At 36.7% G+C, this 14717-nt stretch overlaps 1 protein-coding gene across 1 annotated transcript in view; it reads right to left on the bottom strand.

The window, feature by feature from the left end:
* The window catches only part of dnaaf11 (dynein axonemal assembly factor 11), a 97792-nt gene that overhangs the window by 73437 nt on the left and 9638 nt on the right, over nt 1–14717 (bottom strand). The window contains exons 4-7 of the mRNA XM_041245310.1: nt 14136–14308; nt 13670–13905; nt 12964–13146; nt 5136–5210 (exon numbers count right to left, since the gene is read on the bottom strand). Of these exons, the coding sequence (XP_041101244.1) occupies nt 5136–5210; nt 12964–13146; nt 13670–13905; nt 14136–14308 (667 nt within the window). The remainder of the gene's footprint in view (nt 1–5135; nt 5211–12963; nt 13147–13669; nt 13906–14135; nt 14309–14717) is intronic.

The raw sequence follows: 14717 nt of genomic DNA, 5'->3' as shown, positions 1-14717 counted from the left end.
AACTTTAGTTGGTACACAACTGTATTCTATGGTTCTTTCCTTGATGTATCAAAGCATGCTGTCTGTATCATTGATCAAGCCAGAAGGTTATTTTAAGTAAAATCAGAACTTCACAAACAGTAACTTGGTGTACTGTCTCAGTACAGAAGAAACGTGTTCACTTGACCTCAACATGGATGCCATATTAAGTTAGAAGTTACTGCCATGGTCACCAACACATTCAGTATTCAGGGTATATATATCCCTGCCAATACAAGTCACTACCTCTAATGGCTTCTGGCGATATGAGCCCTGCAGCACCTTTTAAAATGATCTGGTATGAAAGGGTTAATTTGTCATGTGCAACACCACAGCCGAACCTGGCCAAGTGAATCACAGAATATATATGTACACCAAGCGTATGAATCCAATATCTCAAACCGTTAGGTCTTTATCATCCAGAAAGCAAAAATCACATGACTTCTATATGTCAACCATTTTAGATCACAGGTCAAAGTGAAGGGTCCCACCAGAACTGCCACCAGAAGATTTGCAAATACATACAAGCTCGCCTCACAGACGCTTAACAAGAACTGCAATACAGACACTAAAACATATCTGAGGCCCATTGCACAAATACAGTTACTTCTCTTTGAAGCAAAAAAAAAAAAAGCACAGCATAATAAATCACCTAGTAACATGTTTTAAAAAAAAATATGCTTTGCCTTGATTCAATGAACTATGTCAACCTATACTGTATTATCAAACTCATCATCTACATTAAAGCTAACACAGGAAAACTATTGTGTTCTACTTTTCTATCTATCACCATCTCCAATATTCTGTGAAATGGTTTGACAATGACTTGTCAAGTAGTGGAAGGCTACCTCTATTGGCTTCACAAAACAAATATGCAGATATATAACAAGCCTGAGAGAGATCTGATTGTGGAACCATGTAGAGCCAAGCAAAGAAATTTGTTACCTAGATGAATACACAAGCAGCGGTAGGGAAGTTTATTTTTTTTTTTAAATAGGAGAGACTGACCTTGGTGTAGAAAAGGGTTAACTGCAGTAACATCTCAAAATAACATTCCATAACACTTGAAATTTTAAATGTGAATTTAAAATTATAAAGCCAATCCTCCTCCACATATTTATAAACATCCATATTTATTCCCACCTGACCACAGTGTCACTTTTAAAGGAATTACTTAGCCATTTGAAAGGACTTTCACTACCAAGAAAAAAAAAGCATAGAGGACAAAACTGCTCTACCTTCAGGTAAAATGGCAACATATATAGATCTTTAAACCATCCTGAGAATGTAAGTCTGGGATGCTTCTAGTACTGGATCAGTCATTTGGCACCTGAAGAGTAAAAAAGTTTTGTGGTGCGGGAGTTGCAGTTGGAAAAAACAGCAAGGTTAAAAGGTATTATGCAACAGTACATAAAGATTTAGAAAAAATATTTCCTACAGGACGCAATCTCTGAGTGAACTAAAGTCGACTTTGCAGAAAGTCATTTTTTACCAAGCCAGTGAAAAAAGCAAATGCTGTAATAGAAGCCTCTTTCTAAATTGCTTACTTTCTAGCAAAAAACAAGTCAGCTTTTACAGATGGTACATTGGTATAGGGTGCAATGACTGTCATAGCCGAATCGTTATTCAAAGATTTTAAAAAAATAAGTAAAAAATGTCTGCTATAACTGATGTGCAAATGAAAGTTAACAGTAGCAAGGAGAGTATCAGCATAATATGTCTGTGAACAGTTAGACCGGATTTTATGCTGTTGTCAGTGGTTTTCAATACAGTGTGATGACTGTTGACTCAAGCGACACTGCTCAGTTTTGCTGGTTATGAGGACTTTAGTGTGAAAGAATAGTTTTTGACATTATTGCAATTAAAAGCTAAAACCAGAGGGGTAGACATCTATAATGACATTAAAAATAATTTTGCTAGAGAGAACATACCACTTTTAAAGCTTGTGTCAGTAACAACGAATGGAGCCCCCGCAGTGACTGGATGTCACATGGGCTTCATAGCATGTTGCAAGACAGGCCCTGATCTCCCTGTTTCTCTCAATTACCACTGTATTTTACATCAACAGGCACTTTGCAGCAAAGTAATGGTATTTGACCACGTTGTAACTCCTTAATTCAAGCTAGAGCCCTAACACAGTCTGTTTCAAACACTACTTGATGAAGTTTCCACAGTATGGCGATCTTTTGCTTCACTCTGAAATAAGGTGACTTAGCAGAAGGAGAGTAATGCACCGATTTCTTTCTCTTGTGTCAGAAATTACAACTTTCTCAGTCAAGAAACAAAAGTTGAGCACAGTTGACTGATGCGTTGGCTGCTTGACTTGGCATTTTCACAGAGAAAGGAAACAGTCTGAACTGTAAATTGCATTTTTTATTTTATTTTTTTTTAATTGCACACATGATGATTAGTGCTGCAAAGGCGTTCAAATCAAAGTTGGATTATTGGGTGCAACAGCTGTAGAAGGAAAAAAAGAAGAAAAAAAAACAGCATTTCCAGTTGTGCAAGAAACGAAGGGAAATGAAGCTGCTGCAAAACTTTTGGACACCAATAAAATACTGTGATCTCTTGGCCAGCCTTAGCAAGAATTTAATGATTTTCAGCAGCTGGAACATTACATAATGTTTGCTTTGAATCCCTTTATGGATGTGGATGTAAGTAACATTTCTGAACAATTACTTGGATAAATTAAATGCTGTGACTGACTTAACGAGATACATTACTGTGCGGTAAGAATTGTCTTACCGCATGGCTATGACATCATAGACCAACTTACTTACCTGATCTAGTAATATTACCACACCTAAATAGTAACAATTACCTAAACAGTGTGCTGTAGGCAGAAATGTCAACATACAACTGAAGCAGCATTGAAATCGCCAAACAAGTGTTTTTTTTTTTTTTTTTTTTTTCATCTCTGTCGTTAAGAATTATAGAAAATATTGCAAATATACTGTGCTATTTAGCCAGAGAGCAGAACAAAGAAAACTCTGAGGTAAGCAGTAGCAGTAACATTATATTCAAAAGCCATCTGAGAAATCACCATGCAAGTCTCACTCAGCATGTATATATGCAGCAGTGGCATCTACTTATTAAACTAAATATCGCCTTATAAAACAGACTAGTGAGTATGCAATGTTTAAACTCGACACAACAGATACATCTCACCACTACCCTCTGATTTCAGAAACACATTTAAAACAAAATTAAAATCTTTCCTGCTCTCTTTTGACACAACCATTGGGCTTTCAAACAAAGTCAGGTTTGGCATAGAATTCTATTGTGCTCGCCACGGATGGGAAGGACTGCAGCACAGCACAGACAGACACGGAAGTCGTTTAGTCCACATATCATCTAATGCTGGTTTACAATCTAGGGACATTATGCTGGTTACCCGCCATCCATGTAAAATTACTGGTCAGCTTCTCTTGAACACCGCAAAAAAGTTATTGGTCAGCTTCTCTTGAACACCTGAAAGCTTCTCCCTTAATGTCAAGTGCCAGTGCAGTGAATCCTCCCTCAGATGTGGGAAATTTGTCTGCTTTCAATTCCCAAATGCCATTTGTTCAATGTAATGTTTATGGCAAATATAAGTACAAAATATATGTATTCATGTACTATTGCTTTTTCAGTAGAAGGATACACAACACATTTCTATTTTTTTCCTTAAAAAAAAAAGCTAGTTTGTGTAATTATTAAAATAATTTATATATAGCCATTTTACGAGCAAAATATCCCATTCCAGGACATGTGGTAAGAACTGGAAATTGAAAATTGAGATTCTTAATCTTCAAAACAATATTCAGCTGAAAGCAAAATACCCAGTGGTGTCCTTATTTGGTTCCACTTACTTACGTGAATCTGCCTTTTCAGACATGAACTTTATCATATCAAAATTTCGAACCCTCCTGAGTAACGAGCATCTGAATGACTCCATCAGGGTTGCACTTTCTAATTACAAGCAAGGATTTGCTGGGCTGGTAGCCAGGATATTCTGTTAGTGTTTGTTAGCGTTAGTCTTTATCCTGGCATTGTAGGCAGATGCCCTCCTTTCACCAATATATCAGGTTTATATCACACAGAAGCTGTGCAAGTTTCTCAACACACCGAAATCTGTGTGGTTTTACTTTACAATGGTAGGACACCCGGTCACAAGAAACGAGTCTGAGTTCCAGATTAATTTGTTTTGCATAATCCCCCAACCAACCGTTTTAAAATGATCAACTGACCTGGGCTCGGCTAAAACTGGTAACGTAACAGTGGCATCATATTTTGCTTCCAGCATGGGCCACACCTACAGAAGTATATTCTGACCTTACCAGTATAGTGCAGAATGTTACTTACAGTATCTGATCTTTATAAATCATTGTGCGGAAACCTTTTTTAAAAGTAGATTAGTGAAAATGCTTTGCTGAATGAAGGCAACCATTAGAAGTATACTATAACATAAGATAAGAAGTAATCAGTCTTTGCTTTATGTCATGTTAAATATCTGTTTCGCAGTAATATAATTTAAAAAGGGTTAGGTTTGAAGCGAAGATCATACAAATGAATGTAATATGAAATACCGGTAATCTGAAAATAACCGTAATTACCGATTGGATAGTACTAGTGGCAAACAGAAATAACAATAATAGTTTTCAAAATGTGAGGTTTGTTCATAGTGATGGGTAGCATATACCTCAAATACTCTTAACTTTCTTAAGAATGTCCTTATCAAGCAAATACATGTGTATTACATACAGGCATGCAATTGGGAATAAAGATTCCTTATATAACCCAAGGAGAGCATTGGATAACTTGTGCTAAAGAAAGTCCTTATCAGGTTTCTTCATAACTGGACAAGAGGTTCTCTAGATATGTGCACAACTCTAAAATGTGACAAACAAACTGTATGTGTACACTGTATCCTCCAGCAGAAAGTATGTCAGTATCTTAGTTATTTTTTTTCAGCTGTTAGACTTGAGTACTGGGGTGTGATTCTTCCAAAATGGGTAACTCCGTGAAAAAGCACATGCTGTACTGTATAAATACTGCTTATGCAAGACATTTTATAGCTGCCCCATCATTTTAAAATTCTAAATTTTACTAATTTAAATCATAATATTTTTACTTACTTCGGTTCATTCACATTCAGCACACGTCCTTCTGCAGTGATCAGTTTCCTTGGTGGCTTTTGTTTTTCTGTTTCCCTAAAATTAAGTTAAAAGTCATAACTTTAATGTTGACAACCAATGAACTGCCTCTTCCAATCAGAGTGATAACCTGGCATTGAGTTGCATTTGTGGGTAAAATGGGTAAATTTTATTTTTTTAACTAGTTGTTGTACTGTAGACAGGAAGTATTTTCAAATAATAGACAAATATTCATATACAGTTTTCACGTTGCTAGTACTTACAGGGAACCATCAAGTAGTAAACCGTATGGGAAATAACTTCTTGTAACAAATTTGATCAAATTCAGTAAAGTAGTTTCCAAGATACAACCTCAAGTGTATGATAAGGAATGCCCACACTAACATATATTTGGTGACTGAAAAGAACACAAAATTGTATGGTTTAGGATTGAATTCTAGCACTAGTATATTTGTATTCGGGCAGAGATCTCTAAACCATAAAACTGGAAGACATTCCAGTAGGCAGTGTGTAAATCACCAAATAGGACAGCATAAGTTATTCTAAATGACAGAGCAGTTTTACAAATGTACCATACTTAATCAGTCATTGCAATGGTACAGAAATACCTAATTTCAAGACTCCAGTCCTTAATTAACACAGTTGATTAGCCAGTGACTTGGGCCATCATTCATCAATGAAGGCTTAACTATTAATAGATTCAGCCAGCAGTTCATAATTGCCGTTAATAGGGATGTTTCAGCAAAAATCTTTGATCATTTCCTAAGCATCAGGTGATTGGACACGATGAGACATATGTATATACTATATACTATACAGCAATTTGCTCCATTTACTTCTTATATATATTGTTTTGACCTACATAAACCTATATATATATATATATATATATAGAATATATATATATATATATATATATATATATATATATATATATATATATATTTTCTTTTTTTTTTTTTTTTTTAATTGAAGAGTAGGTACCTCAGAGTAAACGGTAGAGAAAACAGCACAGTAAAGTTAATCTGCTTTCACCACAGCAGAGTAAGCTTACAAAAAAAGTAAATAAGAGAGTAAATTAAACCTTGGTTAAGGCTGGTTTCGCAGTAGAGTAGGCTAATCTTATATTTTTTATTTATTAGATTTTGACCAAATACTGGATACTAAAGTGTGAACAAGACCTGAAGGAGTATTTAGAAATTTGACTAATCCTCTTGACATACTGTGAAGAATTTTTTTGTATTTAATTTTATTTATTTTTTTTAAAGATGAGTTTTCTCTTTAATCTATTCAATGTCGGGATCATGACTGCTTGTATGGGTACTGTGAAGTAAACCCTAACCCTAACCGTAACCACCCTCTGAAAGAGCAACTGATCTTATGATGCCAGGTCGTGACGAATCCAGCACTGCCCCCCCCACTCATCAAGGGGACTGCCTGCATTAAGGTGGAAGTCCAGGTGGAAGTTATCTGAGCAATACACATAGCCCCTGCACCACAGAGATAACACGGACACAAACAAAGGTGATAGCTGCTTCCACTTCCATCGCTCAAAGAATATTACAGACATTTGCAGAGCTTTTTGAGATGTCGTTATAGTAATAAAATAATGACTAGATTGCATTATTGAGGAGTTTAGTGATAAAACGAGTGATCAGTAGAGAATTTAACAGTATACATCGCTATAAAGAGTTATGTGAAAAATACAGTGAACAAGGGGTGGGGCTTGGCTGGAGATGCAGTACTGATGTATTTTTGCTATGCAGGGCCTTTTAAACCTGTTTTACTTTTTTTATATATATATATATATATATATATATATATATATATATATATATATATATATTTATTTTTTTTTTTTTTTTTTAAACAGCGTGTGTAAAATAAACAGCGCATGTGAAAATAAATTGGACCTGGTGCACCTGACAAGCACTGAATAAATAGACCGCAAGGGGTTAAGTACGGTGTTTGCATTATTTTGAGATATGTTTTTACCATAAAAAATAAAAAAAAATCTAATTTATAATACCGAAAGGTCACATTTGAACCACGGAGATGAATAAATAATAGCGTAAGTAATAACATTGACAATTCAATGAAACACTGATACATGCAGATATCTCAAAATAATGCAAAATTTGTCAGTGTGCAAAATGTGGATTTAATACACAATCAATGTAATAAAATGGTTAAAGAATACTTTCGTGTGTGGCGTTTCTTTGCTTACGAGACCATCAATGATTGGTATGTATGGGGCTTATTGTATCATAATATAAAATAAACTTGATTATACTGTTTGTATTTTAGCAGTATTAACAATAAAAAGTATATTTCTGTGATTTAACCCTTTGCGGTCCTATGTCAGATTAGGTCTAACATTACAATTTTCCCTTTCCTGTCTGACATCATCAAAAAGACATAGCACAGGACTCTAGTCATTTTTTCTCCTGAAAAAGCCAAGCAAACCTTTCAATGGCTGAGTGAGACCAATAAGGCCGAATGAAGCCGAAAGTGCAGTTCCGGCTTGTGCTGGCCCAGAAGCACATCTTTTTTTTTTTTTTGCAAATGGATGCATTTCTGTTTCAAAACCATAGTCTCATTCGCTCTTAAGCAGCTGCAATAGGACAGTGAGACAAGCCGATTCTGGACCAAACCGTTCAATATACAAGAAGGGGGAGTGGATGAGTGTTACGCATAGGATTAATAATAATAATAATAATAATCATTTGTGTATTAGTGTATGAAACTGGTTGTGAAAATATGTACAATATTTATGTATATTTATCTTTAATATAAATAGCTGTAAGTGTAGTTGCTTTACAAGGATACCTTATCTGAATTTGTAATCAATCGGTACACTTGTTAGCCCTTTCAAATACTGTAACTACTTGTAATACGCGGTTCCCTTTCAAGTGGAATGATAATCATTACCGAATGGGAAGAGACTCTCTGATCCGTCAATCACTGAGCACATATAAAAAAGCTGCCCTATCAGGGCCCTGCTGTGAGGGGGAAGTTCCTCCCACCTTCTGCTGAAGAAGGATGTCCTCACAGTAGCATATCACCATTTTCTCTCTCACCTCACTGAGACAACACATGGATCGCTTTGCACTCTCCTTGTCTGAAATTTGGCTCTTTTTGCATGGCGAAAACTCAGGATCGAGGCTCTAGCCTGCAAAACTGATCAATACTGTAAGATTCTACATATGTACAAGTATATGAGATTGCTAGTTGCCATAGTCTCCTCAGGTATATTCTAATGAATAGAGCTGGTTTCGACCCCTCTATAGAGATTGGCACTAAGCTTTTTTTTATTCTTTCTTAGATCATTAGTACTTGCTGTGCCTGATCGCCGACCCTGACACCGATTGACATGGCGCGGACCACGCTCTTCCTCGGCGACGACACTAACTGCGATTGCCGCGTCCCCACCTTGGAGCCGACACGACGCTGATTACTCGGCGCTCTGCAGGGTCCTCTGCTGGTTTTCACCAGTGTGAAGCGAAGCTCCCAAAGCAGGATGGGCACACTCACTGTGTCCTGTGTTTGGGACCGGATCATGCAGCCAAGGCGCTGACAGGAGAGTCGGACTGCTCTCCTTGTCGACGGTTCACTAAAGAGAACCAGGCGCAGGAAGGCTGCCCTCTCCCCATCGGATTCCCATTCCTCGGGGCATGAAAGGGTACTCTCTACTGCAGGCCAGGGCCCTTCTAAAAGGACCTCCGGAACCCTGCCTACTAAAGTGGTGAGGGAGCACCCCCATACTCCTGGGTTCACCCTCTCTTACCCCACCACAGTACGGAGGCATAAACACCCCTCTATGGAATCGCGGTGGACACCGCCTAGGTGGCACCGTTCGAGAGGGCGCTCACCTGGCGGTAGACTCTCACCGAGGAGTGAGTGGAAAAAAATACTGATACCAGCTACCGTAAACTTTCAAGCACATTAACAGACAAAAAAATAAATGATGTTACCACCCTGATCATTTGTCCATCAAATATCTATGAGTATCTATGACCAGCGCAAGCGTGTGCTTTGGCCCTATAGTCTGGGCTTCAGTTTTGCGGTTTTTATTATTTTCATTTTTTGGTGCTTATTTTTAGCTATTTTCTTTGTTTTATGTAAATTTTTGGGGCTGTCCCTTTTTATATATTGTATGAAATTATTGTTTTCGTTTTTTTTTTTTTTTCTGTCACAATATGTATAGTAACTCGACAGTACTGTTTCTAATTGTAATCTCTTTTTAAAACTTTTAAAACAAGCACCTTACAATCCTCCAATAGAAATGTAGGAATTTGCTGCCACTCGGCAAAGAATAAATCTATGAGATACAAGTCAGGAAGAAGGGATATTGCCCAACTCCACGCAGAATTTTTTGTTGTTTTTTTCTTTTCTTTTGAGGCTATAACATTTTTTCAAAGGGAAAGGGGTAAAATCAACATGAACTCAGTAACTATTTCCAGAGTTTTTTTCTGGTGCTTATTGAAAATCAGAAGCCCTACCTATAGTATTGTAACCACTGTTTCTTACAAATGTGACTATATATTTATGACATCTTTTTTAACCCTTTGCGGTCCATTTATTCAGCGACTGTCAGGAACGTCAGGTCCAATTTATTTTCACACGTGCTGTTTAAAAGTAATTTTAATTCACAGTAAAACAGGTTTAAAAGGCACTACATATCAACAGGACACATCTGCACCTCCAGCCCTGCTCCACTCCTTGTTCACTGTATTTATCACATATCTCTTCATGGTAGTGCATACTGATAAAACAACTCCTTGCTTTATCACTAAACTCCTCAATAATGCTATCCAAGTCATTATTTTATTACTAATACTTCTCAAAAAGCTTGGCAAATGTCAGTGATATTCTCTGAGCGCTGGGTGTGGAAGCAGCTACAGTATCTTGTTTATTTATGTCCGTGTTACGTCTGTGGTGAAGGGACTATGCTCATTGCTCAAATACACCTCCTCCTTTTTTTTTTTTTGTTGGCTCCCATTGGCCTCACTCGGCCATTGGAAGCTTTTCTCAGAGAAAAAACAACTAGAGTTATGTGCTTGACGTCTTTTTGATGTCGGACCCTGTCTGACATTGGGCTGCAAGGGGCTAAACTTCCCTTTAATTTTTTTTTTTTTTTCTGGTCACTTGCAGGCTTTATTCATAGTAGCACAAATGATGCTAAATTAGCTAGGCTGCCTTACTTTGCAGTGTAGTCAGTGACAGCTTAACTCAATACTTTGCCACATTGCAAGCATATTTTTAAAAAACTGCAAAACAGCAAAAATAAAAGCAAAAGGACGACCTGCACAATACTCCAATTTTTTTTCTTCATAAAAGCAGAGGTTAATTGTTTTGTTCAATGCAGCATACCAGCACATTACAGTCGTAAAGCAAGTTGTTATAAGCAAACAACACGTTACAAATAACTGCAAACTGTACCACAGAGGAAGCACACAATAGGCCAGTTTACATGTGTGATTATTTCAAGTGAATCGACAATACATGTGAAACTTGGCAGGGGAAGCTTGTGAAAGTGTCCCTGTGGCAGAGCAGAGCTCTGCCCTTTATAAATTGGCAGGGATGGAGTTAAATTCCCCTACCTGCCTGGGTTTATTGTGTTCAGGTGGCTGGGGTTGATTAGAGTAATTAAGGATCAATTAGCACCCAGCCACCTGACATAAAAGGAGGCCTCAGCTTCCCATTAGGGAGAGGAGGGAGCTGAGGAAGCAAGCGGGTGGTTGTGCTTGCTATTTTTTTTGGTTTGCTGTTTTGTGAATCTTCTGGTCCAGTGAAGGCATTGCCCAGCTTGGAAACCTTTATTTTGTAAGTTTTGCTTTGTTATACGTGTTTGAATATCTTTGTTTTGGCCCTTGTGCCCTTTTATTTTGTGTTTATTTATAATAAAAATATTATTATTTTGAACTGCAGTCTGTCACTGGGCCTCTATCCACTCGCCAGCCTGTCACAGTCCCACAAAACAGTCTCAATATTTTATCGTGAAAGTCTCCATTTCTTGTTAGATTCCAGAAAAAGCTAGTGAAATCAGCCAATTACACATGTAAACACAAGTTTCTTGTAAAAATGTTAATTAGTAGTCCTTTCCTAAAGCCACTCTAAAATTACATGGGAATACATAAGTTACCATGGTCCAAAGATGGCAGCAGGGAAATTAATATCATACATATCAAATGAAGTATCCTACAGATTGTATTTACAAAGTTTCTGTTTAAAACTATTACTAAAAATGTTTGATAAACTACATTTTGGGCTTGTGAATTCAGGTGGTTACAGCTATTGTACAGTACTTCAGAATACACATGCAAATAGCTTTCAAAACAACTGTCAAAACGTCTTTATTGTAAAGTACTAGTACTATGTTTAAATGTGTATAACTATACTCCAATGCAATTTTTCCTAGTTACTTATGTCTGAACAAAACCTGTGTCCATCCTCCACTTACATCCACTGGAGCAATGAAGAGACTTGGGTGTTACTATCCATAAGGGAAGTGGATATGATGAGGCAGCCTGAAACAATGCACATCACGAACTTTCTTGGGAATCAACAATACTACTCAATATTCCAATTCTTTATTAAGCAGAAGCAGTCATACAAGTACGGTGCTAATGAGGATCATATATATATATATATATATATATATATATATATATATATATATATATATATATATATATATAATTATATATAAGAGATACAAAACAAGCTAATGAAACAAAATTGTGATACAAAACAAAAGTACACCATCAGGTTACAAAAATAAAGATAGCCGTGCATCTCTAAAGCCCTCTTCATATCAGTGTTTTACAATTCTTGCTGGAGGCTGAAGTAGCGGTTTCTCTGCTTGCCTGAACACCTCCTTACAGTCCAGGCACAGATTGTGCAGGATACAGCTGGATGTCATAATTTTGTGAATAAGCGAGTGGTTCACTTCAATAGGTTCAACAGGCCAAAGGGAAATAAGAGGCTTTACATGTAAACACAAAAAGACACCATGTCCATGTTTATTTCACGAGAAACAGTCTCTCTCGAAAAACAAACACTCATGCAACGTGGCCTAAAGACAGTCTTGTTTTACTTTAAATATTTTCTAAAAGTATGTAAAACCTACTGTAGCAGGACTAAAGCCTTGCACATGTAAAGTGTTTTGTTTTGTGTTGAATTGTGTAAATGCAAATAATTATTAGAGAACCTGACACTTAGTCTGGGGCATCTTACCTTGCTGTGTTTGGTTGCGGGTAAATATTAGGTAAGAAATATTATATTAATATTATACATTAAGTTATACATTGCTGTCTCTACCATAATGTATGATGGAATATTGGAAAGGCAGGGGACAGACCTTATCATTGTTATATGTCTTTACCAATACACAGGAGCAGCTAGTCCTGAACAGCTGCTAAACCAACATGTACTTTTATCAGACATAGTGGGGACATCCTAATTGTTTATTTTTCAAATCCAGTAATCGCAAACTACAGACTACTGGTCTCTAGTTTATTCTATGGAAATTTAAAAAATATGAAGATGGAAGCCAACAGCCTTGCCACAAATAGTGTTAGCTATTTTACAACCAGAACACTGTTAAATCACAGTTGTATAAATCTTATTTCATAACATAAATGCTATTACAAGTTTAATATCAATGATTTTCTGCTACAAATTAATATATTAATTTAAAAACAGCAAAAACAGATGTTTTTTGCTCAAATGTTATGCAAGTATTTTAATTAATATTTGAAATGACAATTAGTATTCTGCCATTTGGTGGTAAATCTGAATAAAGTACCTTTTGGCATCGTTTGCTTTGCGCTTCTCCTCCAGGTGCCTGTGCGTCTCCAATCGTGATTCCGGGGTGAAGAGAGTTGGCTCCTCCCAGAATTTCTTGTCAACTTCATCTTCAGCTGAACCATTATGTTTCTCTGTTCCTTGTGTTCCATGCACACACTCTTTGTTTTCTTCACAATCAAGACTATATGGATAGAACAGTTTTGACAATTTGAATATTATTGTATTTAAACTTCTACAACACAATACTGTGAATTTGACTGGTACCGATATAGTCATTGCTTGTCATGTGCACAGGGAAATTAACCTTTATGTAATACAATGTCCCTTCATCATAATGCAGTAGTTAGTAGTCGCAGTATATATATATATATATATATATATATATATATATATATATATATATATATATATATACACACACTCACACACACACACACACACACACACACAGTATATTTCTTATGACTAAAAATAAAAATGAGCTTTTTGATAAAGACACATCTTGAACTATTCTGGGAAAATATATATGGAAGACATTTTCATAAAGAATGTAGACCCCCTAGTAGAACATTTTAGATAAAAAGCAGTCCCCCTTTTCCTGTAAGTTTGAAACCACTGGACTTTATCACAGATCAACCAAGACCTGCAATCGCAGAGGCTGGCTCTCACTGTTTTCTTTAACAGGGACTTAAATTTTTACATACATGGTATTGCTGATGTCTGTGTACCAACGGCCATCAAATCCAGGCTTACTTTCCTTGGCCTCCGATTTCTCCTTCTTTTGGTTTTGATTCTCTAGTTTCTTTTTAGCCTCCTGTTTCTCCTTGTCTCTCTTCTTTAAGTAAGCCTGTTCCTGCTCTCTGATTTGAAGCTGAACCTGACGCAGGTCTTGCATTGCCTTGATTCGGTCTGATCTCTCAATTTCTTTGCCATCTAACCACTGTTGAAGAGAAAGCAAATCACAAATATAATCAGAATACCTAATGGACATATACATGATTTGCCACCATGGGCTTTAAAAAAAAAAAAAAACTTTTTGTTTTGTCTTTGATATCATTTATAATGGAACTTGGAGTGTATAAAGTTTAACATTCACCTGTTTTACCTACCAAATTTGCAGAAATGCTGAATATTTAAATATGGATAGTCTTGGACATGTGTAAATTTTACCTTTAGCTGAGGTAATGTAGCCACCACAAACTCCCTGTATCCTTCAAATTCCGTGCAAGGGTTTCCCACGAGAAAGAGCTCCCGCAAGTGAATGTTTTGTTTCAGAGACTCTACGCTGCTCAACTCTCCAATGAAATTTACTGTGAAGTCCAGCTTCTGTAAACTCTCACATCCTGAAAATACAGTTTAGGGGGAGTGTGACAAACCAGGAGTGCTAACTAAATGCTTCAGTTCTAAACTATACCAGGCAGCTAAGCTGTTTACCAATCCATCACAAGAACCCATATACTTTTGCAAGTGAATCAAAACACTGTACCTTCTCTTTGTTCCAGCTCCCTGGTAGTCTACCTCTAACAGAGCTTTGGGTTCTCTTTGAATAGGATGTGGCCATTCCCAATTAACACCAATTATACCATTTAGGAAAAGCCACATTCTCACGTTTCTGGCAGGGACAGGAATTAACCCCATCCCTAAGCTCCACAAAAATACATCCAAACACCAACACTATTTATAGGCAGGGCTCTTGCTCTGCCATAGTGAGAAAGAAAATGTATGCTATGAAGATAGAAGTTTATAAATATA

Source organism: Polyodon spathula, chromosome 3 (assembly GCF_017654505.1).
Source record: "Polyodon spathula isolate WHYD16114869_AA chromosome 3, ASM1765450v1, whole genome shotgun sequence".
NCBI lineage: Eukaryota > Metazoa > Chordata > Actinopteri > Acipenseriformes > Polyodontidae > Polyodon > Polyodon spathula.
Note: the sequence above shows the minus strand (reverse complement) of the source record. Positions and strands in the feature narration are given on the sequence as shown.